Genomic DNA, 25,873 nt, shown 5'->3' with positions numbered 1-25,873 from the left:
AGGTTTTGAAGTGTACATTTCTATTCACCAAGAATGCAACTGGCTTCTTAATTTTCCTGAAGTTCTGAGGCTGGTTTTTATTTATAATCTAATGTTGAGCTGCTGATGATATATAGTCTTGAGTTTTTAAATAGGAGTTAAATACAAGTAACTTGCTTTAAAAAAAGTATTGAAATCATTCCCAGCTGCATTAAAACTGATGTGAAACCTGCTTTTAAAAACATGTACTACACAAGTGACACCCTTGGCTGTTATATCCTATCCCACCCACAGATTTCTCTCAACATATAGCAGTTTTCACTAAGGAGATTTCCTTGTTTATAGTATACTCACCTTGCCCTGGGACTCTGCCAGGTATAGCTGATATAAAATACACACTATCATTAAAACACATCTTCCCCATTTAGAAATACCTCACCTGAATATTTTTTTCATTTCTTTGCACAAACCCATCTACACACAAACAAATCACTACGTCAACCATCTGACCCTCTTTTTTTTTTTTTTTTTTTTTTTTTTTTGAGACAGAGTCTTGCTCTGTCGCCCAGGCTGGAGTGCAGTGGTCGGATCTCAGCTCACTGCAAGCTCCGCCTCCCGGGTTTACGCCATTCTCCTACCTCAGCCTCCCGAGTAGCTGGGACTACGGGCGTCCACCACCACACCTGGCTAATTTTTTTTGTATTTTTAGTAGAGATGGGATTTCACCGTGTTAGCCAGGATGGTCTCGATCTCCTGACCTCGTGATCCGCCCGTCTCGGCCTCCCAAAGTGCTGGGATTACAGGCTTGAGCCACCGCACCCGGCCCATCTGACCCTCTTAAGAGTAAAGCAAGGTACATGTTTTATTTGGAAACCCTTTTTAGGCAAAGGAATGTGGTTAACAACCTTTCTCTTTGAACTGCTTGTCAGGCAGTGTGGGAGCAGAGGAGGAATGAGATTTGTCATGAAAGACAGCCCATGCTTCTGACATGGAATTCAGCAACTCAGGCCGTGTCCTCTTCATTTGGAGTACTTGTGTTGTGCTGGTGGAAAGTATTCCTATATGGAAGTGGTATTCCTGAAAAAATGAATATGATGCAGCAAATATATGATTAGTCTTCGTGGACTACTATATAGATTAAATCTCTTTTCCTCTCCCTTCTCTCCCACTTAAAAATGCTGTCAATACCAGTGCTTGTACATCTACTAATCCCATAAGAATGGTACTTCAGATACACAAAGAAAAAGCATTTGAGTATAGAGACAAAATCAGTTGCTACATATCAATATTTCACAAAGTTTTAAGTATTTCATTTCATTAACATTTTCTTTGAATCACACCACATATTTTTCAGGGAAAAAGACTTCTATTCATTTTATCTAATCTAAAAATACGAATATTCATGAAGAAATCTAAGCAGCATTGAGGAAAAATGAAAGCAACAGTACAGGATGTTGTGTGGGTATGGATTTGGTCAGGAAACAGAATGTGTCTTGAGATAGGAAAAAAATGTGTTGGTTCCCCCGCCTTGCCCCCGGCTTTTGGGGATAGCCTGAATCAGCCACAGTCTGATCTCTGTATCAAAGTGCTTTAAGTTTTTTAAAGTATGCATGAGAATATAACTTTTAAAATACAAGAGATTATTAGAATATATTTCCTGTATGTTCTGTGAAAGTGAAATTGGGTCTATTTAAGGATACAAGAATTTAGGTATATTCTTGCACTTTTTTTGATAGTTATTATCAATATTAGCTCTATAGAAAAAGTAAGGTTAAATTGTTCTAAATGTTCCAACAGTTTGCTCCTGTCTTCTCCTCTACTAGAGAGCAACACCCCTCAAACCTTATCTACTTCTACTCTCATCTCTTGTGTAAGGCTAGCAGACTATATATTCCTTGCTTCGTACTGTCATTTTCAAACCACTTTCAGTGCAATCCAGCATTACTATCCAATAAAATGCTTCTTATTTGAAGTTCATGCTGTTTGCCTATGCCATCTTTTCCCCATACTTTAGTTATAGGTTGCTGAACTCCACATCACTATCACTTTTCTCAGTGACTCAGCGCATGACTTATTTTCGTATGTAGTCAGCCCTCTGTATTGTGGGTTCCATATCCATGAATTCAACCAACTAAGGAATAAAATATTTGAAAAACCGTGGATGATTGCGTCTGTACTGAATATGTACAGACTTTTTCTTGCCATCATTCCCTAAAACAGTATAAGGCTTATTTACGTAGCATTTACATTGTAGTATTATAAATAGCATAGGGATGATTTAAAGTAGATGAGAGGATGTGCATAGGTTATATGTAATTACTATACAATTTTATATTAGGGAACAGAGCATTTGTGGATTCTGGTGTTCACAGGGGTTCTTTGGAACTAATCCCTCACAGACCCTGAGAGATGACGGTACTTTTTTTTAGGGTAACCAATCAGGTAGCTGGGTACTTGAGAGCTAATGGTGAAATTGACAGGTTTCAGATTTCTAAGAAGGTGTAAGATCTATAATATAGACCTCATCCTACATGTAAGAATAAGCAGATTGCATCCATGCCACTTAGCCTTATCTTGTAAAATATTCAAGTAGTGCTAGGTTGTGTAAAGTTAGACAGTAGTAAAACATCCCCCAAAATTTAGTGGCTTAAGAAAACCAAGGCTCACTTCTCACTCTCACTACTTGTTCACTGCAGTTAGTTGGGCAAAATGCTAGGTGGGGCAGCTGGCTCTGCATATCGTAGTCACCAGAGGACCTGGACAGAGAGCAGCTATCTTAAACATTGACATTTCACCTGTCCCCAGGACATCAGTAAATCTCATCAGTTCTCTTTTCAAATTATATGCCACATTTGACACTTTTTACTATCTCTCTGCTGCACAGCCTCCTAATTTGGCCTCCTCCCTTACTTGTTCTAAGCACTCGCACAGTAGGGAAAGAGTGCTCTTCAGGGTCTGCAACTTGCAATTACATGTTCTACCTTGAAGTGACCCCATGTCACTTTCCACTCAACAACTCATTAGTCAGAATAAATAATGTGACCCAGTCAACCACAGGGCACCTAGGAAATGCAGACTTGCCTTATGCCTGGACATTGACTGCACAACTTTAATAACTACCAAAGGGTCTATTTGATCTTTCTTCTCAACATTGGCCCCATAGTCCTCAGACTCCTCAGCTTCGGTTTAACCATCTGGACGTGTGGTTACATCTTGTTATTACCTAGAACTGCTATGATTTAAAGATCTCAAATTCTGAAATTTCTCTGACCTCTAGTTCTTACCTCTCAAGCCCCGTGCTAAGATGGATATAAAAGCAAATGAAACATATGACATAACCTTGAAGAACTCAAGGTTAAACAGTGAAAGAATCATAAAAATAACTCAAGTTCTAGAATGCGATAATTACTAAGTACTTGTGAGGCCACAAATTAAGAGCCCAACACAAGGATGGAGGAAAGGGGAGGAAAGTGAGTACATCTTTCCTAAATGGTGTGATGCTGTAGCTGAATCTTCAAGTTAGAGTCTGAATCAGCCACAGAGGCAGGAGGAGATATGCCCTTATAGATAGTGATTACAGTGTGTATAAATCCCTGGCAACATGACAAGTATAATTGCAGCATAAGAAACATGCCCAGGGGGCTAGAGATGAAGGTGAGATGGTAGGGTGGGGGAAAATCATGAAAGACTTTGAATACGATGATAAGGACTGTGTATTTTCATCCTTAAAGCCTTTAAACTAAACAGGCTTATATCGTAATCAGACTTATGTTTTTAAAAAGTCATTCAAAATTGTTTATTAACCTGTATTTCATAGTTATTAGAAATACTTCATTGGCTTCTAAACTGAGGCGTAATCTGAAATTATATGAGCAACAGTGAAGCCCTACAAAACATGAATTTCAAAAATTTTGTCATTAATTCCATCAATGTGACTCACTATGGTATAGTAAGACAGATCCTTTGACATTTAAAATGCTTCTTGGGTTTATTATTGTTTCCAATATGCCTTTATTCATTCACAAATCTAAATCATAACTTATACCTGAAAATTTTAGCTTATATGTCCTTAATATTTGTATAATATCCTTAAAACAAGCATTAAACAAAAGTAATAATGGTGCCAGTTAAACCTAAACCTTCATAGTTCAGGCCAGTAGCAATTTTCCCCCTAAACCTGAAGATATATATATATATTTTTTTTTCTAAATCGAGAAAAAACAGGGAAATTGATTGATTTCCAATTATATTACAATTAAGGTATAACATGTTTAAAAATAGAAGATCCATGAAACTTGATGCAGCTAGGAATGAAAGTAGTTTGAATTTAAAAACCTAAAGTTGAAAAAATTAACCTGATTAAGAAGTTCTAAATAGAACATTGTTAATTTTAAAAAATTTATCTCTTTACATTTATCTCTGGGTAACCTTGGTGATCTAATGGCAGTAAAATTTTCTCTAAAACTCATGTATTTTTTTTAAAACTAGATGTCTTTTCCACAAATATTTATTTTCACTTTATAGTTTCAGACTGAGCTAATGGTTTCATAAGCAGACATATTGATTAGTTCAAAGTCAATTTCTAACCTATTCCAGCTCTTCAGCTTTCTTAGACCATTTTGTGAGTTTTGTTTTTTGTTTTCTTTTTTTTTTTTCATTTTGTGGAAGATGGTCATGTCTTCTTTCACACCTGAAATCAAATAAATCTGACCTTCCTGTCCTTAAATGTTTGAGGATACATTTTTCTTCTTGCCATCTGTTGTTGTTGTTGTTGTTGTTTGTATGCTGATTTAAAATAAAGTATGTGAAAACACTTTGGATAGATGGGAATGAAACTTAAGGTGCTGGGACCTCCTTATTTGGCTGCTCGTGGAGCAGATTCCAAGATGGGGCATCACTGCAGAGGTCTTCAGGGGTCCTAGGGGGTAGACTATAAATTATGGATTTGAAACCAGAGCTTGAGGGGCAGTTGTAAGCTGGAAGAAGGAATCACAGGAGTCACTGACTCTACCACCTAGGGCCAATAGCAAAAGAGAAATTGTAGAGATGAAATAGGGTCCCTCAATGTGAGTCAAGCAGGGGGTCAAGGAAGGTATGTAGCTGGATCTAGCAAAAGACTGAAACTAATTACAGGCACTGAATTCTGTTTTGCCATTCTTTCTAAGGTTTTGGTTATTGTAATTCCCCCCTCCCAAAAAAAAAAAAAAAAAAAAAAAAAAAAAACCACACCAGGAAAAAGGCCTTAGGTAACAAAACTAGGCTGGAAAATATTACAGGCAATTCAAAAAAATTATTGCTATAAACTACCAATTTTACAAAATATGTTGACCTCTTAAAATTGGCTTTTTATATTTTTGCTACCTTTTATTTCATTGTTCTATTTATATCAAATAAGTTATGTATTTAAACAAGCCTGATTTTTTAAATTTCTTCTTTAAGTTTTACCTAGACTTAGAAGTTAGACTTAGATGGATAATGTGTCAGGCTTACAGTGAAAACTACTACCCACAGTAGGCAAGTACTAAAAGAAAAGGATAAAGCCCTTCTTTTGTTTTTGTCTTCATCAATAAGAAAAGAGAAAATATCACTTTAGTGCTTTCTTTTATCCAAAGTCCAGTGCACTAAAACAAAGAGGCTGGAGCTCCAGGCAATTTCTGAAGATATCTACCGGGACTTCTTATCTATTTCTTACTTGCTCTTTTGCTCCTCCCTTGATCCTTTTACTCCTCAATATAAGAAACCAAATTTGGATGTTTCAGAGGAAGACTTTTACTATAGGCTCCACAATATATTTATCTGTTTTTGTTATGTTGTTTTGTGTTTCTTATTCCTCTGTTCATACAAAGATTTCTACTTCAGCATCATTATAAGGTCAAAAATTCACATTTGAGATGCTCAGCTGTGAACTTCCTTCAAAGAACCATCTTACTTGGAATAAGATAATGACTTTCCTTCACCTTTAACACTTTCTTAATGGTAACGCCTTAGAGTGGCAGAGCAATTTGGAGGGTGCAAAGCAAAGTCACACATCTTCCTATTTAATCTGCATGAGCAGGGCAGGCATCTTATTTTACAACTACAAGTTCTGAGCCTCAAAAAAGACTCTGGACAACCCAAATCTACTTCTTTTAGCATTAGGAGAATTTTGTGAAGATGCAAGTGCATTTAGATTACTTAATGTCATTTTCAGTTTTAAGTGTCACTATTAGATTTTCATTTCAGTAAGAGACATGGGAGATATGTTTAAGAAAGGCAGGTTTGTAAGTACGTAAATCAGCTAGTTAGAAAGTTACTTTAAAATTTAGGCAAGTTATGATAAAGATCACAACCACTACAGTGGTAACAGAATGGGAAAATATTTAGGACATAAACATGGAGTAAGTTATTAACAGATTATGAAGTCCCTCTACCAAAACCAATATTTAGTAGGTTAAAGTTAACTCAATTGGCAATTAAGTCTTTATTTGATTATTCAAATGAAACTTGCTCTATCACAAAATACCTTTAAGTCATCAAAACCAAATGCCATTTGCTAAAGACATACAGAAGTGTATAAGCTAATAAAGATACATCTTTATTCGTTAGAGGCTTACTAATTAGAAGAATTAAGTACAAAGTTGGCAAGCAACAAATTGATGTAAGAAAGACTTAGAAAGACTTTTGGTCTTCCTTTATTCACATTAATTTTCCTGCAGTATTTCACACCTCCTTCTTCCTTGTTACATCACCTCAACTGATGACCTCCTTAGATGTAAATACAAGAGAAACAACGAATACAAGTAGAGGAGATCAACTTCATCTTGCCTTTTTAGTGGCACCGCCTCTCTATATATGTACCTGGCATACTCTGCCATCCCTCCTCCTCCAGAAGACATGGTCCTGCTTCTAAGACCAACCACCACACCTCTCTCTAAACCCAATCCCTACTTTGCTCCTGTAATTACCCGCTTTCCTTCCCATCTAACTTTGTTCCTCTATGCTCTGTGATTCCTCTCAGCACACAACGATGCCTGAGCACTATTCTTCCATAAAATCTCTCTCTTGACCCTACATTTTTATCCAAGTAATGCTGCATTCTCTGTTCTCCTCATTAGCAAATCTGTGCAAAAGTATTGGCTACATTTACTGTTTCCACTTAGTAACCTCCCAGGCTTTTCTCAATCCCCTCTAACTGGGATTTGCCCTGCAGTAGCCCAAGCAAATGTTTATAATTTACCAATAAAAAAGAAGTTCCTCATATTTCAGGAATTAAATAAAGAAAAAATTAAAAACCGTTTATATGAATATGCATAAAATGATTCAAATAAATTATCCTGGGAATAACGGCTATATTTAATTATAATACCATATTGTTAGTATGATATATTTTCATGAAGTCTGGCATAGTAACCTGCTCTAAATGAATTTTGCTATGCATGATATCAGGCTGTCTGCCTTCCTTCCTTCCTTCCTTTTTTCTTCCTTCCTGACTTCATTAATCTCTTTCTCCTGTTTAAAATAAACTGAGTATCTTCAGTTGTAACTCTGACAGGCTTAAATGATAATAGAATTCTCCCTCAATATAGTAGCTTTGTATTAATCTCTTAAATTATTTTTCATTAATATGCAAAAGATAAATTATGTGTGATTTCTAAAGAAGCTTTGTCAAGCTCTAGCAAACTAGCTTAATTATGAAAAATTAAATATTCTGTAATGATCTCTTCTTTTGAAGTCTTTAATATGAAATTACATTTGTTTAATCATAAGCTTGGTTCTTGGGCTTTTCAAGTGGATTTTGGAATTGTAAACCATTATGTTTGAGTGTAATTTCAGGCTTTCTTTAGTTTTTGGCATTAAAATCAATTTAAAATTAAAAATTATCAGTGGTGATATATTTTTTAATCAAAAAGAAACAAAGATAATGGATTTCCTGCCTAAAATCTGAACACATGTTACTGCACTACGACAGATACATATGCAGTATTTTGTTTTAGTTTTATAGATAACAAACCAAAATGCTACTTCTTGTTTTCACATTTTAATAATATGATGTAACAGTATAACTATTATTCATATGACTCATATGTCATAATCTATGAAAAAAAGGAAATTGTTTTCTTACTATTTTTCTTTAAAGTTGTATTGGGGTTTCTAGGGAAAATTTAGAAAATTTTAAAGAAAATATGATTACAGCTCAAAAACAGCAACTTAGAATTGTCTAGGCCTCTAGGAACTGTCAACAGCTTCCATCATTTAAATACAACTTACTCACATGTGGGAGAAGCATATGGAGGGAAAACTCACACAAGATGCAAAATAGGCAAGTTGTACAAATTAAAGAACAGAATGAAGAGTTTTTATTTAAAATTTTCTTTTTATTTTCTAAGTCAAATATGTCCTTTATTTGAATGTAAACTCACAGTTCAGATTTTTTTGTGATAATGAGACAATAATTTTTATAATTTATTCAAAAAGAAAAATTGCTGTTCATAACTTGATAGTCATTTTAGCTACCACAGATATATTAAATGTTATCACTAATCATTTCTTTATCTATGTAAATAAAGTGAAAAAAGATAAGCCTATCAAGAACTATTTTGTTACCTATTTAAGAAAAAAACACTGACGACTAGATTGATATTGACTAAGATAGGAGAAAAGTACATTCTAAAGTTTGAGATAACCAGATTAATATCTGCATAAAATATGTGTAAAAGCTCTTTTCTCAGCTTTGTAATAATTTTAATGAGTGTAGAACCAGTATTTTTGTGTCATATTTTAAATCTAGAAGTCTCCTTTTTTTTTTTTTTTGTTAACATAACCTGATAGTTTTGGGGACCTCCTGCTTTATTTCACACTTGATGTATGTAAATACTTCTATTTATACACATTTATAGTGTGTTTAATGTTATGCTATGCTTAATTTAAATGGGACATCTTACATGTTGATGAGAGAGACGTACTAGAGCTATATGGAAGAGAAAATTTGAACCATGCATAAAGTAGGAATAGTAGTGTTATGTTGGGAGAAAGTCAAAATGTAATAGAAGAAACATACCTTAACTATTATGAAATCTATACTGACAAAGAAAGAAAATGTTAGAAAGTTTGAAGGCAGATTTGGAGAAAATTAAAAGGAGATCTTGGTTTGTATAGGTAAGTAAAGCAACCAAAATCTGAACTGTAGAAAATGATGTAAAAATATTTATTTCCTTAGAATTTATCAAGAACATTAATTCATGTTTTATTAGTCAGTTTTCACTAGGTAAAGCTAAAATTACAGATGACCTCAAAATCTCAGAGGCTTACAGAATCATTGGCATATTCCTTGCTTTGATAACTGAAGTCAACTGTGACTATGCTCTATGTATCTTTTCCTTCTGGAACTGGTTGAAGGAATAGCCCATATTTTGAGATGTGCCTTTTTTGTACAGAAGGAAAGAGCAAGAAAAAAGAAATTCACATGATAGCTTTTTAATAGCTTCTATTAAGAACTCTCTCGATTCCACTCACATTTCAATGGCAAAAGCATGTCAGAAAACTAATGATGATATCAGGGAACTGCAAGTCATGCAGCTATGGCAAGAAACATATAATCCTTTTATCAGAAAGGGAGGAAAGATAATGGGGGAAAATGATACAATCTATTCTGCATCATATGCCAAAAGTGTTTTTCATGGAGAATGTGGTACTACAGATAAGTCTTGAAAAGTTAGGGCAAATACAGAACAGACGTCAAATCATTTAGCAGCGATTGGCAGGGGTCTTCATTTGTACAGAAAACTTTAGCTTTTTGCCTTTGAAATTAACACTAAAGAGTAGAATGGCTGTATAAAGTAAAAATAATTTTTTAAAAGGACATGAGTTTTATCACATAGGTAGAAATAAAATGCATGACAATAAGATTGCAAAGACTGGAATATGATAATTAGAAATATATTGTCATAAAGTTAGTAAATTTTTCATGAAGTAATAGATTAGAATAATTTAAAGATGCATATTGTAATCCTTAAAGCAACCACCATAATAAGAACAAAGAAACACTACCTCCCCACCAAAAATTTATTGGAGATAAAGTAAAATATATACCTAAGAATACTTTATTACACACAAAAAAGACAGAATTGGAAACAGAAAAAGAGAAGATTGGTCAAATATGAAGCAAACACCAAGTTGGTGAGCTTAAAACTAAACATATCAGTAGTTGAAGTAAAAGGACTAAACGCCCTGATTAAATCCAGACTAGATTTTTTTATAAGTTAGACTAAATTATATGTCGTTTAAAAGAAACACACTTTAAACTTAAGGAGCAAAGAGATTGGAAGTAAAATGATGGAAACAATAAGCAAAAAATTAACCTGGTGAGGCAATGTGAATATCAAAATAAAGTAGATTTCAAGCTGAACAGTGCTAGCAGAGATTTTAATGGGGCATTTCATAATGATAAAAGAATCACTTATTCAAGAAGACATAAGACTACTAAAAGTTCATACCCCCAGTACAAAGCTCCCAAGTATGAGACAAAAACTGACAAAACAAGAGAACTAGATACAAATTTACAGTCACCAATATAGATTTTAACACTATTTTCTCGGTAATATATAAAACAATTAAATAAAAATCAGTATAGTTATGGATGATTTGAACAACACTAACCATCAATGTAAGCTAATTAACATTAATAGAAAATTGTTCCACACTAGAGCAAGTTACAACTTCTAAGGTGCACATGGAATACTCAAAAAGATAGACCATATCCTGGGCCATGAAACAGGTTACAATACATTTCAAAGTATTTAAATTAAACAATGTGTTCTCCAATGATGATAAATTATTAAATTTAATGAAGATGAATAAAAATAATATGCCTTTGAAAACCCCCAAATATTTGGAAGTTAAAAACACACTACTAAATAATTCATGAGTCTAAGAAGTCTCAAAGGATATTACAATATATATTTTGAACAGAAATATATGAAAATACAACATATCAATATTTGTGGTATGCAGCTAAAACAATCTTTAGAAGGCAATTTATACATTTTAATACCCATACGAGAAAACAAAAAAGACATAAAGTCAAGCATTTCTACTTCCATTTTAAGAAACTAGAAAAATAATAAATTAAGTCTTAAGTATGTAGCACAAGGATATAAGAACAGAAATCAATAAAATAAAAAATGAAATAGCCTTGTATAAAGAAATCAAATTTGTAATTGAACAACAAGAACAAAAAAATCACTCCCAGACCAGATAGTTTCACTAGTGAGTTATAACATATGAATAAAAAATAATACTAATCTGACACAAACTCTCATAAAATAGCAGACTTGGGAACACTTTTCAGCTCATTTCATGAAGGGCAGGCATGGAAAATACAAGAAAAGAAAATTACAGCCAATATATTTCATGAAAATAAATACAAAAATGCTCTACAAAATATTAGCAAATGAAATCCAGCAATATATTAAAAAGTTAATATACAAAGATCAAGTTTGACTTTTCCCAGGAATGCAAGGTTAGCACTGTCAACAAAATAGACCGAGAAAAATATTGCAACACATATATCTGACAACAGGTTTGTACTCAAAAGATATTAAACATTCCTGCAGGTGGAGAATTTAAAAACCACCAACAACAATAATTTTTGCCTTAAGATTCAGTAATCCTGCTGCTAGTTATTTATTCAAGAGAAATAAAAACATATGTGTACACAAAGTCTTTTACAAGGATTGGTACGGCAGCTTTATTCATAAATACCCAATTATAATTTTCAGTCAATAACTGAAAACAACCCAGATATCCTTCAACAGGAGAGTGAATAAATAACCTGCAGTGTCTCATTCAGTGGAACACTAAGCAATAAAAAGATATAAACTATTGATACATGCAACTACCTGAATTAATTTCAAAAGTTATTATTTTGAGTGAAAGAAACTTGACACAAAAATTACATATTGAGTCATTCCACTGATATGATGTTCTAGCATAGTTAAAACTAATCTGTGGTGATAGAGATCTACCCATATATAGACAGGGTAGTGGTAGGGCATTGCCTGGGAAGGGTAACCAGGGAACTTTCTGGGATGATAGAGTTGTTCTGTGTGTCTTTATATGCACTTCTCAACACTAATTAAAGGCTACTGAGTTAGTCCATTTGCATTGCTCTAAAGGAATACCTAAGGTTGGATGATTTATAAGGGAAAAAAGTTTATTTTGGCTCATGGTTCTGCAGGCTGTATGAGAAGCATGGTGCCGGCATCTGCTTCCAGTGAGGCCTCAGGGAGCTTTTTACTTATGACAGAATGCATAGTGGCAGCAGGTGTGTCATGTGGCGAGACAGGCAGCAAGAGAGAGTATGAAGAGGTTCTAGACTCTTAAACAAGTAGATCTCACCAGACTCTTAAACAAGCAGATCTCATGTGAACTAACTGAGTGAAAATTGCCTCATCACCAAGGGTATGGTCCTAAGCCATTCATAAGGGATCCACCCCCATGATGCAAACACTTCCTACCAACCCGTACCTCCAACGTTGAGGATTACATCTCAACATGAGATTCATAGAGGATAAATATCCAAACCATATCAGGTACCCTTAAGATCTGTGTATGGTCATCCTTCAGTCTTCTCAGGGGATTGGGTCCAGGACCCACCCTCCCCACAGTATACCAAAATTTGTGGATGCTCAAGTCCCTGATGATATTAAAGTGGTGTATCCTATGCACATCCTCACATATAATTTAAATCATCTCTAGATTACTTGGAATACTTAATACAACATAAATGCTGTGTAAAAATTTGTTATACTATATTTTTATTTTTTATTATTTGTATTTCTGCATTGTTATTTTGTATTTTTTTCTGAATATTTTGATTCAAGATTGGCTGGATTTGTGAATGAGGAACGAGCAGATATGGAAAGATGACTTCATTTCGCTGAATTTCAATTTTAATTGCATTTTTAACAAGGTGAATTACAATGCTTACCCATGTTTGAACATTAGAGTTCACTGTTTTCAGAAATGGTATGACAGGTTAAGAATATAATAAGTCACAAGAAGCATGATAGTGAGAACTGGGTTCATCATCATGTAGGACCAGCAAGAAGAACAGGGTGGTGATGGAATTCAACCTTCAGAAGAAATTACCAGGGCAGAGAGATTTGAGAGAGAAGTAACTCAATCATTTCTTGTAATCCCTCCGCTTACAAACCTCCCTAAAATGATTAAATACGTTTTAATGGAAGGGCAGAATATTAGGGATAATGTGCTTTCAGTAGCTCCACCTCCCTCACCCCTCAAATTTCCCTCAATCATTTGCCAAAATCTAAGTTTCTATAAAATAATGGGAAATAATTATCTTACTTTGCAACTCAAAATAAAAGAGCTTAAAATATAAATGTGTGATTAAGATAATACTTTAAGATAAATGAATTTTATTCCTAATCAGTGTATGGATGCAAATAAGCACTGATCTTTCCTGTTACTGCTAATATAGAAAGAAGAGAAGGAAGTAGCAGTCCAATTTAACACACATTTACTGAGAGTGTAACGTGTACTAAATCAGTGGTTTTCAAGGTTTTGTTACTGTGACCTTTAGTAAGAATTGCAATTTATATTGCAACCCTGTATGTAAGTACATATGTATAACTAAAGCAGTGTTATAAAATAAAACATGTACTTGCTAAATAAGATGCAGTCTAGTATTTACTAGACTAGTATAGTGTGTTTCATGTTTACAGAAATGCAAGTCATGATGCATTAATTTCACTACCTGCTAAAACGTTGTGAACTGTGGTTTGAAAAACACAGTGCTATTCTTTCTACTCAAAATGTGGTCTGTGGACCAACAGCAGCAGCATCTGGGGACTTTAAGAAATACAGAACCTGAGACCATACCTTGCACCTAATGAATCAGAATCTGCATTTTAACTAAACCTCCAGGTGCTTCCTGTGCGCTTTAAAGCATCAGAAGCCCTGTGCTAGATGATGCCTGAGGAGGGTGCTCTGGACAGATGAAGCCTTCTTGGTATTGTTTAAGGCAGAGATTCTTCCTCGGAGATAGTCTGTATTCAGAACAGGCATATTCAAGCGCCCAGCTAAGTCCAATTCAGTATCTCCAAGGATATCTCAGGGCATTTTTATTTAAAAAAAAGAAAAAAAAAACATATTAACAAACAAGATCCACGAAAGCCTCTGAATCAGATCCTGTTTAAGAACCACTGGTATAAAAAGTGAAATGAAAGTTGAGCACTGATTAAGTCGTTTGTTTGTTTACTATTATACAAAGGCGCAAACCTATGTTTCCAGTAATGTGGAAAGATTTTATTTTATATTTCTTTGTGGGTGACTTCATAGAAAGGCACTTTATTCACACAATACTTATTGATGGGGGTATTCCCACTGCTTCTTTTGAATGTACTTCTCCTTATCGGAGAATTTCCAAACATCTCCATTTTACCAATAATTGCCCTTTTATAGAAATGTAATGTGACTTCTGGTAGAAATATTATTATCAGTCCTGCTGAGATAGCAAAATTTATCCCTGGATGACCTCCAGTCGATCCCTTACCAAAGATCTCAACTGCTGACGAAAATGGGGCTGTCTCTAAGTGGCCATCACTGTTCATTAAGGTCCTTGCCATTGTGTTTGTATCTTTCTTGAGTAATGGGAAGTTTTAGTCTGAAAGTTGCTAATCTTGCTAACACTAAAAGGCTTTCTCCCATTAGCAGCTTCTGTGTTGCATTAATAATAAGAAAGTAATACAGAGACCGACCTCAGCTGTTCAGTCTCCCCTGAGATGAGGCCCCAGCTTCCCTCTTATCCCCATGGTCCACTCTAATGGTCTTGCCTATATTAAAGTAGTAGAGTGGATAATAAGATAAGTGCTATTTATTTTATCAGAGTCTAAAATTCCTTCTTCCTGTTGGGGAGGACACGTTTTTTTTCTTAAGACATCCAAATTGAAAACTATACCATCAATACTTTTGCAATTGAAATTGACCTATTTACTTCATACTGTTTTTAAAATGTAAGTGTTGACTATCAAGCACAGGAAAAAAATGTTTCAGAAAACATAAATCCCTCCACCTTTCTTGGAAGAGTTACAAAACAGATAACTCTCCTAGGGATGTCTTGTCCTTTTTTGAGTAAATCAAATTACTCATCTGAACAGCAGTAGATTAAAGAAAACTAAAGATCTTTGATTTTATAAGTATTAAAAACTCTTGTTAATAATCAAAGAAGAAATGAAGAGAAAAATAACGTATTAAAACAAAGTAAGTAAGATTGGATTTGACAGGTTCAAGGTGCATGTTAATAAATTGTCTTTGTTATTTAAAATGTTCATAAAGACAGGAACTAATGCTGGGATTAATTGCTTATGTTCTTTTTCTGTTTAAAATATGTTATCTTTTGCAGAAGTGCACTTCTTAAAGATTCCCTTGATTTAAACATCTGTTTTTAAGTGTATATGATCTGTGTATGCAATAGTTAGTTGATTGCAATTTTTCATTTTAAAATAAAACTACTTTTTATTTCAACGATATATTTTTAACCGGGAAAAGAGGTAATTCACCTTGAAAGTGTTGCTCATTCCTTGCACTCAAATACTAGAAATTTTTTCTCAATTTACACTGTTGTATCCTGATTTTGAAAAGCTAACTTTATAATTGGGTGATGTATTGCCCGTTTTTGTACTTGTCATTTAGAGGAAAAAAGAACCAATATCAATCATCATCATCATCAGTGACTAAACAGTGACTCAATGTATTTTTTTAAATAAAATATATGTTCATAACCCTCTAACAAAGAATCACTGTGATTAGCTCTATGCAATACTTATGTGAGATTCAATAAATGACAGTAAAAAACAACTAAAAGCTATTTTATAAAAACTTATAATCAACATATTTTTTCTTGTAAGTACTTAACTGTTTGAGGGAAAAAATGTGGACATATCTAATAAATCAGGGATGCTCATCGAAATTTTTAAAAATTATACATGAAAACTTTCTTTGGACCAAAAGGTCCATAATCTGGAAATAAGAAAATTCTAAATACGTTTCAGTAAAATAGACAGTAGATCTTTCCCCCAGAGAGGTGAAAATTTAACTCCCTGTTAACTAAATAACTCTTTCATATGGTCTATTTATTAGGCAAATAATTTTGATGAATACAATAAACTCACATGTTTGTTGTTTTATTTAGCATGCAAAATGCAAACGTGTTCACCACATACCAATGGGAAGCATATTATTGTTAGAGTTGTCTTTAAATTGGAGGAAGAAAAGAGTTACTTATGACATTCTTACGAAGCTTCAATAGCAGACAGGTCCATTGGGAAAGTAACAGCTTTAATACAGAATTGTCCTGGGGTTGTAGATATAATGCACAATTATCTGAATTCGTTTTACTTTTTTCTGCCCTACAGTCCATGAAGGCTCTGGAGAAACTAGTCAAAAGGAGACATCCACCTGTGATATTTGCCAGTTTGGTGCAGAATGTGATGAAGATGCCGAGGACGTCTGGTAATATGCTGTTTTTATTCTTTTAGACAAAATAATGACAGTGATTAATTTCTTTTTAACGCCATCAACCATTCTGCAACAGAAGACATTGTCTGCATTTTTTATTTTCTTATTCAGTTCCCAAGTGAAAAAAAAAAAAAAAAATGAGGGCTGTAATAACAGCAAGGAATTTCTGGAACTGGATTAAGAGGTGGGCCAGCCAAGCAGCTATCCATGGCATTACTTGATAAGGTACACTAAAATATCGTTGAATCCTCCCAGAACTGTCAATGTTAGGATATAGAGGGGAAAAAAAAGTCTTATTTACTAGAATGTCTTTGAAAAGGTATCATCAGGGCTGGGTGTGATGGTTCAGGCCTGTACTCCCAGCACTTTGGGAGGCCAAGGCAGGAGGATCACTTGAGGCCAGGAGTTTGAGGTCAGCCTGGGCACAAAGCGAGACCCATATCTCTACCAAAAAAAAAAAAAAAAATTAATTAGCTGGGTATGGTCGCACTAGCCTGTAGTCCCAGCTACTCAGGAGGCTGAGGTGGGAGGATCACTTGAGCACAGGAGGTTGAGGCTACAGTGAGCTGTGATCATGCCATTGCATTCCAGCCTGGGTCACAGAGAGAGACTTTATCTCAAGATATTTAAAAGGCATCATCAGGAAGCAATAGATGATCAGAGTTAGTCTGTTTGGGTTTCTATAACAAAATACCATAAACTGGGTAGCTTATAAACAAAAGAAATTTATTTCTCACCATTCTGAAGGCTGAGAAGTCCAAGATCAAGGCAGATTTAATGTCTGATAAGAGCTCACTTTCTCTTAAAATAACCTTCTTCTTACTGAAGCTTCACATGGCAAAAAGGGCAAGGGAGGTCTCGGGAGCCTGTTTTATAAGGGCACTAATCCCATTCATGAAGCTCCACCCCCATAACCTAATCGCCTCCCAAAGGTCCTACCTCCCAATACTATCATTTTGGTGGTTAGGATTTCACCATATGAATCTGGGGAGGGGGACAGCAACATTCAGATCATACCAGTTGCTAATCTGACTTCTAAGATGATGGAGTAACTACTCTTATAAAGATATGTTCATCAAATAAGGAATCATACTTATTATTTTGAAAGGGTGCCAACATTTTAGCCTTCTAGTATATTGGTCCCACCTTAAGCATGTTGAAAAGTGAATAACTCAAACTTCTGAGGGGTTCTTTGTGTCATGATAGTGAAAAGAAGCAGCCTCTTTTTTGTTCCTTTCCTCTTCTCTCTTCTGCTCCTCCCCTCCTCCTCTTCCTCTTCTTCTTCTTCCACTTTCTCGTCTTCTCCTCCTCCTCTTTTCCCTCCCTGTCTTCCTCCTCTTCCTCTTTTCCTTCTCCTTTGTCTTCATCTTCTTCCTATTATTATTATTACTATTATTTATCTCTTTTTCTTTTTTACATATACCTCACCCTTTTCAGGAAAACATCTGGCTGCTCTTTATTTTCTTCAGTATGCAGACTGTGCTTGCCTAGAGCAGTTAACCATCATTTTGATCAAACTTTTATGAGTAAGGGGAAAATTCGTCTAAGGAAAATGAAGGAAAAAAATTAAGACAAGATTATTTAGCAGTAGTAAAACAGTCTGCACTTAAAATATTTTTCAAGTGAAGATTCTATCTGAGTAAACGGTGGTTCTTAGGGTAAACTACGTACTTACAAGTAAACACTGCCTTTGAATAGCCAAGTGAAATAAACATCTATTACTAAAATCAGACAGCAGTAGAGTTTTCATACCTGTCAAACACTTCTAGCCAGTGGGCAGCTAGGAGCCAAGTGAGAGAGTCTATGCACTGGTTTGACCATCTTGAGGTAAACAAATGTATGTTTTTTATTGAGACAGCGTCTCATTTTCTTTCTTTCTTTTTTTTTTTTTTTTTTTTTGAGACGGAGTCTCACTCTGTCGCCCAGGCTAGAGTGCAGTGGCGCGATCTCAACTCACTGCAAGTTCCACCTCCCGGATCTCCTGTCTCAGCTTCCCGAGTAGCTAGGATTACAGGCGCGCACCACCATGCCTGGCTAATTTTTGTATTTTTAGTAGAGACAGGATTTCATCATGTTGGTCAGACTGGTCTCAGACTCCTGACCTCAGGTGATTTGCCCACCTCGGCCTCCCAAAGTGCTGGGATTACAGGTGTGAGTCACCACGCCTGGCCAACAAATGTTATGTTTTTTAAAAAACATCCCAGGTACCTTAATGTCTGATGAATTTGTGGTTCCCAAAACTGAGAGATTGCCAGAGGTACTATGAGAATTTTTTTAAACATACCAGTTATTTAGTTCTGCCCCAAAATTAATGAATCAGAATTTCAGAGAAGTGGGGCTTAAAATTTTAGTTTTCTACAAGTCCCCCGGGTGATTATGGAAATACTACTCTAAAATAAATTACTAATTCAAAGACTCTTTCTCCTTCCTAAATGCTTTAGGGCTCTTCTGTAGTCATAAGATCAAGACACACAAATAGGAAATGTATCCTTAAAATATTTTGTTTCTAATGTTTGTTGGTGACTGCATCTGTGTTTCAGCATCATTTTTTCAAGCTGTCTTCTTGTAAATTATTTCACTTAAAAAAAATGTACATGAGTCTCTATCTTCTTTTAAGAATTTTAATTTTCCTAGTTCCTTATCTTTTTAATGATCATTCTTTAAGTGGTATAGCTCCACTTTCCAAGTACAGATATTTAAGACATGAACTTATAAGAGCAGCTAAAAATTATTGGTTGCTTACAGTGGGTTTTATCCATTTGTACCATTTGTATACTTTTTTTTTTTCTCAGCTATCTTCAAAATAGCCATAGGAGGTAGATTCCATTATTATTTTACTTTAAAAAGAGAAAACTGAGTTTTAAAGTGTTAAAGTGGCAGGACCAAGATGAAGACAGGAGGTGAAAGTAACTAAAGGGTGTTAGCATAACAATTCAACCAAAGATGCAAAGGAAACGATATGTCTTTGCTATCATGTCTAGACAATGAGATGGCCAGATTACAGGCAGCATGTTTGCAGTAACTCTCCAAGGCCTGCAAGGTTAGAGCTGGTCTAGGTAGATATTTGCAACTGGAAGTGGGAAAACATCCAAGCAAGCAAAGGGTTAATCCTAGTATTCTTGCAGAAGTTCAGATCCATGGTATGAAGGCAGTATGAAGAGATACGGGCAAGGGTAGTGACATCAGAAAGGCTTAGCAGTTGTCTACAGGGCCCAGCCATAGCAACTGTAATTCAGAAAATAAGTTCAGTTACAAATGGGACAGGGAGAAGGACAAAACAGAACCTCAGTCATGGAGAAATTGGTGTCAATCAGAAAAACTCATCAAGAACTGAAATAGGAGAGCCTGGATAGATACTGGAACTGGTATACAAAGTCAAGCCTTGGTTACAAGTGGCTGGGAGAAGCATAGCCTACATCTGAGAAATAAATTACAAGGTCAGAATGAAACCAGCAGCAAAGCTGTCTGAATGCTAAATCAGTTAGCTTTTGGCTACGATATCTTGTATACCCCCAGCATAGGGACAAGATTAGCTCCAAAATGCAGAATAAGCCTGAACCTCCAGATGGGGGCTAAGTGGCCACGGCTGTGAAGATTAGAGGGCTGTAGGGGCAGGGAGCCAAGAAGATCATTAGACTTCCAAGGCAAGAATGAAAGTTATTAGTGTTTAAATAAAATGTATTTAAAATGTTCAATGTAAGCAATGAGGAATTGTGCTGAAATGACAAGTGCATTGATTTTCATTTACATACCTTGTATGTTAACATACCTTTGTATGTTAACATATTGTATTAGTCATGGCCATGAAGGGCAGATTGGAAACAGCTGAAGGACACAGGAATAAAACAATGAGTGAAATTAAATAGGCATAGAATGAAAGAGGCTGTAAAGTAAGATAGGAAGCAATAGCGGAGCAATCTGACTGTAGTACCAGGCAGCAGAACCTTCACTAAATCAAGGGAGCGTTGATACACTATTGATTTTGGATGACACCATGGCCACGTTCTCTCAAACATAAAATACTACATATGCTGTGTGGCAACAAAGAGTACAACTTATTGTTTCAGTTTTTTCCTTTAACACTAACTAAACTATAATTTTATGTGTACAGATTTCCTTAATCCTGCACTATGAAGTAATAACAAGATGTGAATAACTGCTGACGTGAAATAATCTTACTATATCCACAATACTGAAACAAAGGTGAAAAATTAATTCCCAATCTTTCTTTAACCGTGGCCTAATAAGTTAATATTTTGCATTTTGCCACAGAGTTAAATCTAGTTATTCAAACATTCTTAAGTACTTTCAAGATGAAGATAAATCTTTATTAGAATGAAAACGTCAGTACACGGTTAACTGATCATGTTTTCATAGTTAGATGAGTTTTTGAGTTCAGAAGAAAGTCACACTGGAGATGGGAATTTAAAAAAGTAATAAACAGGGGAAGGAGAAGGAGAATAAAATAAGAGGAGAAAAAGTAATAATCAGATGGCATTGACAAACTATGATACTAATGACATAACATTTTAATGCTTTTATTTTGAGAAAACAGATGGCTTGTAATCTAATATAAGACCCTAGTTCATGTTCTGTGATTTCATTTCAAGGTTTTTCTCTTGCATTTTTCTTATATGGAGAACATCAAGGCTGTAAAATATCAGAAAATTTTAGGTTCTCTCAATAAGAAAGGAAGACCATTGCTACAAAATATTTTTTTTCAGTTATAGGTATTAACTTAAATGTAGGAAAGGATTGAGCTTCCAAAAGAGGGTTAAAATTCAACAGGACAAGTTATTCACACGTCAGTACATCCATTCTCATAATAGAGGTATCTTTCATTAAGGAAGGACTTCAAAAGTAGCTGAAACACCTGTGTGAAGGGATATGTGTGCCTGTTTATGGGGAAGGGGTTAAGAGAAGAAGAAAGGGCTCAAAAGATCATTTCTCTTTATATCTAGACTGAAAACAGTCAAAACTAATACATTTATACATAAAAGAGACTCTCAAATACACCCTGCCAAATATAATTTATAAAGAAGAAGAATGGCTTATAAATAAGTCAAATATTATAAAATCGACTCATTGCAAAGTAATAAAGCTCCATCTGATAGCACTGGGAATACCAACTTATGATTTCAGCAAATATTTCTGATTTCACATTAGAAACAGCTTTATATTCCCTTAATTATCTTACCTGATAAATTATCTCAGTAAGTCCAAAGTAGGTCAGTGGAAACTCTTTTCTCTGGGAACTATTCCTTAGAAGTAATTAGCCTGGAAGTTTCTGTTGGTTCTGTCAGTCACAAGTAGTTCAGAGCCCTGGGGTTGATACTTGATTTAATATACATATACATACAAAAGCATTGATAGCTGGGTCTGACCATAGAAATAGCTAGATATGAAATTGGCTGCATGCCTAATATTTCCAGGAAGAGAGAACAGGTGCACAGGTGTAAGAGCAGATGCAGCCAGATGACAAATGACATAAAGGGACAACTTAAATTATTAGGTATATTTGCTTTATATGTATTCTTCATAGCTCTTTATTCCTGTTTTAACTTTGCTTTTGTAGTATTCTCTACATGCCACTCAGGCTCCATTAGCAATATCATATTGGCTTAAATGCTATTAACTCCTTAGTAGTCATTCATTTTGTCTTTGAAAGCATTAATAATATTTTCCAGTTTTAGTGTATAATATCCTTGGTGTTTGAGTACAATGGTAAGAAAGGAAAGAAGCAAAGTTGTTGCAATAAAATGAGTTCCAAAGAGGAATGAATAAATGTCTATTATTTTCTCTATTTCATGGATGTTTCATAATTGAAACAGGGTGTGGGATCTGGCATTTCTTTTCTGGGTGTCTCTTACAAAGACAATTTAGTTTGAAGTCTTTAACATCTTGCTCCTTTGATCTGAGAAGGCTCCTTGTCACTAGGAAGACTGTGTGTTGTTGGCAACCTGCCCACATTTAATGCATTTTGGATTGTGGAGGCTCATGAATATTTGAAGTGGGGCAATGGCCATGGATGACCCTTGGCACTAGATTTCATCATAGGTATAAGTAAATTAGACATTAGGTCTTGCTGACTTTAGTACCTTTGGGTTGTGCGTTTGATAGGGAAAATTAAGACACCTCTGAGGAAAATACAGAAAGTGGTTTTATTTAAAACCACTCCTGGTTGACAGTTGAACAAAAAGATTGTGTTTAAAGTGGAAACTACAATCTTTGTATTGTTTTTCTACTAAGTAAAAAGAGTAGACTTGGATATGGTATATTTACAGAGGATGCTGATTAGTCACAAAATTAGCCACCTAAGAGTTCATTCAGTTTCTCCCTAGGGTGTTTCCCTTTTATTAATTTCCTTTGCTCTCTGGCCCCAGAAGTGTAACTGGTAGCCAACATTAGGTCTGGTTTCTAATATGAGTTTACTCATGGAAACAATGAAAAAAAAAAAAGAAAAAAGATAATAGATCTGGTCTAGAAAATCTAAAGTTTTTGTTGAATGTATACATGGCTTTTTGAGAAAACATTTTAGTTCCAAGATTCCTGGAGTTGAGGTATGACCTCCCTCCATTTACCTCTTATCCCCACCTTGAAGACAGTAGCTGTCACCTCTGAAAGTTGCAGTAGCGTTTTCTGTTTGAGTCAATGCGTGGGAACTGAAGAGTAGATACCTCTAGTTCTTTTAATGATTCCATTTGCCCAAAAAATGTTTTGGATGGGGACATATACAGCTCCTGACTTAGGGAAGCACACATCTTTCCACTCTCACAATTTCAAGGGGAAAATGTTGATAGTTTTTAGCAAAGATGTGTCCAAATCTAAAAGTTGGGGTTTGCTTTTATTATTTATTTCTTTTCTGCATTTCTTCACCTATCTTGATCAAGAAAATAAACAACGTATATTTTTCTAAATTTCAAACACTATAATAAAATTTAGAAGTAAAAGACTAGTAATTCTGACATGGTCTGTACGTTGGTCTACCCAGGGCATTAAACAATGCCCAGTGTCAACAAATGCCGTATTCGCAATCCAGACTTCTCTCTGCAGTAGCTGCGAGTAATCCTACCTGCAAACTGAAGTTAAAAGCTTCAAATGTTACTCAGGAAGACAAATGAATAACAATGACACTTCTAATATGCAACAGTCAAATAATAACAACCACCAACAACAACTAGCCACCCCTCCAGAAAAAGGAGAGTTATGCTTTATGAAAGTAAAAACTAAAAAAAAAAAATTGAAAAATAAAAATAAACAATAGTCTTTAAAACCTTGGGTCTTCCGTGATGCTAGGCCTACTTTTTAAAAAATGGGTTTTCACATAAATTCTAGAGAATCTTTTAAATTTTTCTCGTTATCCATACCTCAACTGTACTAGCTATCACAGTGATTAATGAAACTTAATTAGGTTATGACAGCTACAAACCCAGATCTGGTGTAGAGTACCAAGAAAGATGGGGATAAAGAATTCTGAACTTCAATGTGTTTTATTTGTTTTTACAGTATTTATTAGGCCATGCAGTTTAAATCATGTAACTTCTATTTTATATCAAAATCATAAATTACTGCATGGCAGTAGAACAAAGGAAACAAAACTCCTAAGTACAGATTGTATTTCTACCACTAACTTAACAGTTTTCATTACTTGTTTCTCTTTTTACTTGCTTTTTTTGTTTGTTTGTTTGAGATGGAGTCTCGCCCTGTGGTCCAGGCTGGAGTGCAGTGGCGCCATTTCGGCTCACTGCAAGCTCCACCTCCCGGGTTTACGCCATTCTCCTGCCTCAGCCTCCTGAGTAGCTGGGACTACAGGCGCCTGCTACCACACCCGGCTAATTTTTTGTATTTTTAATAGAGACGGGGTTTCACCATGTTAGCCAGGATGGTCTCGATCTCCTGACCTCATGATCCGCCCGCCTCGGCCTCCCAAAGTGCTGGCATTACAGGCGTGAGCCACCGCGGTTGGCCTTTAGTTGCTTTATAAATCTTTGCTTGCTTTTTAAATCTTGTTGTAGGCCACACCCTGCTAATGGTAGGTTGCCTAACTTTTGGTGCTCACTCATTAAATTCACTCTCTATTTCTTCTTGAGTTTTCATGTCTCAGTTTCTAGCATATTCTGAGTCAGCGATTCCTGTCTCCACACTCAGGAAATACCTGCTCCATGTTTCGATGTCCCAGTGTCACATCCCAGTCTCAGAAATAATAATAGGAATCTCACTGTAGTTATCAAAGTGTGACAAACGTTTCCAAAGCGTATCAGACACCATCCTAAATGTCTAGATTTATGGAGCTATTTAATCCTCACCACAGTCTTATGAATTTAATACACTAGTAATTCTCATGTTACAAAACAGAAAACTGAGGCACAGACAGGTTAATCAAACTTCCCAAAGCCAAACAGCAAGTGAGAAAGCCATGATTTGTGCCAGCCAGGCAGACTCCATGCTCTTAACTACCACTCAAAGTCTTCTCTCATAAATTATGTGTGTATATAAGTGTATATTGTGAATATGCACACACACACACACATAGACCAAATGTATCTATCACTTAAAGTAAAGTGGCAGTTTGGGATGAAATTCACCACTAACACACCTACATTGTGTATGATGCCCTTGAAGTTCTTTTTCACTCGGTATATAAAGTATATTTCTTTGTAGTTCCCTTCAAGGCTGTGTGGTTTTCATTAGTTTGTTTTTCACAGAGGTATTGAATTATTATGTATGGAGCATATTCTTATCATGGTTATGCATGCGTCCAATCAGATGAGAATGTTACTAGCCTTAAGGTTTCATAGAAGAGACATACCTTCACCAAAACCTGAGGTTTATTTAGCTGCTTCAATTCAATTTGCCTGTTTTGCAGTTGCAATGGCAATCCTGACTGTCTATTTCTGCTGTAAGAATAGAAATTCCTGGAGATAAGAAATAGAAAAAGAGGGAAGAGTCACCAAATAAAATAAAAATAAATATGACAGTGGGTTTTAATCTCTATCTTAGGAGCAATGCCCTGCTGTATCTTTTAATTTAGCACTTAAAATATGGCGTGAAGCCTCTTATATTCCAATATAACATATGTTTTTGATGGTTATATTAAAATGGGTTTTACATTTTTTCTAAATATAAATACACACATTGCATCATAGTGAGTTTAAAAAAAAATAGAAATACAAAAACCTTAGGAAAATGTCATCCTTTCTAAGATAATCATTGTGAAATTTGGAGATATATTTTCTGTGTGTGTGTGTGTGTGTGTGTGTGTGTGTGTGTGTGTGTGTTTTATGAGAATCTGATAATATTTTACATATTAACAAAACCACTTATCTTGAACATTTTTAATCTTGAGGGTGAGTTATTTAGTGATTGTTAGGAATGCCAA

The 25,873-nt window shown here is 35.1% G+C and overlaps 1 protein-coding gene across 1 annotated transcript in view; it reads left to right on the top strand.

The window, feature by feature from the left end:
• The window catches only part of TMEFF2 (transmembrane protein with EGF like and two follistatin like domains 2), a 240,424-nt gene that overhangs the window by 117,363 nt on the left and 97,188 nt on the right, over positions 1 to 25,873 (top strand). Inside the window, exon 5 of the mRNA XM_007965699.3 lies at positions 16,392 to 16,488. Coding sequence (XP_007963890.1) covers positions 16,392 to 16,488 — 97 coding nt within the window. The remainder of the gene's footprint in view (positions 1 to 16,391; positions 16,489 to 25,873) is intronic.

Source organism: Chlorocebus sabaeus, chromosome 10 (genome assembly GCF_047675955.1).
Source record: "Chlorocebus sabaeus isolate Y175 chromosome 10, mChlSab1.0.hap1, whole genome shotgun sequence".
NCBI lineage: Eukaryota > Metazoa > Chordata > Mammalia > Primates > Cercopithecidae > Chlorocebus > Chlorocebus sabaeus.
The sequence above is the reverse complement of the archived record's forward strand: the minus strand, read 5'-3'. Positions and strand labels throughout refer to the sequence as shown.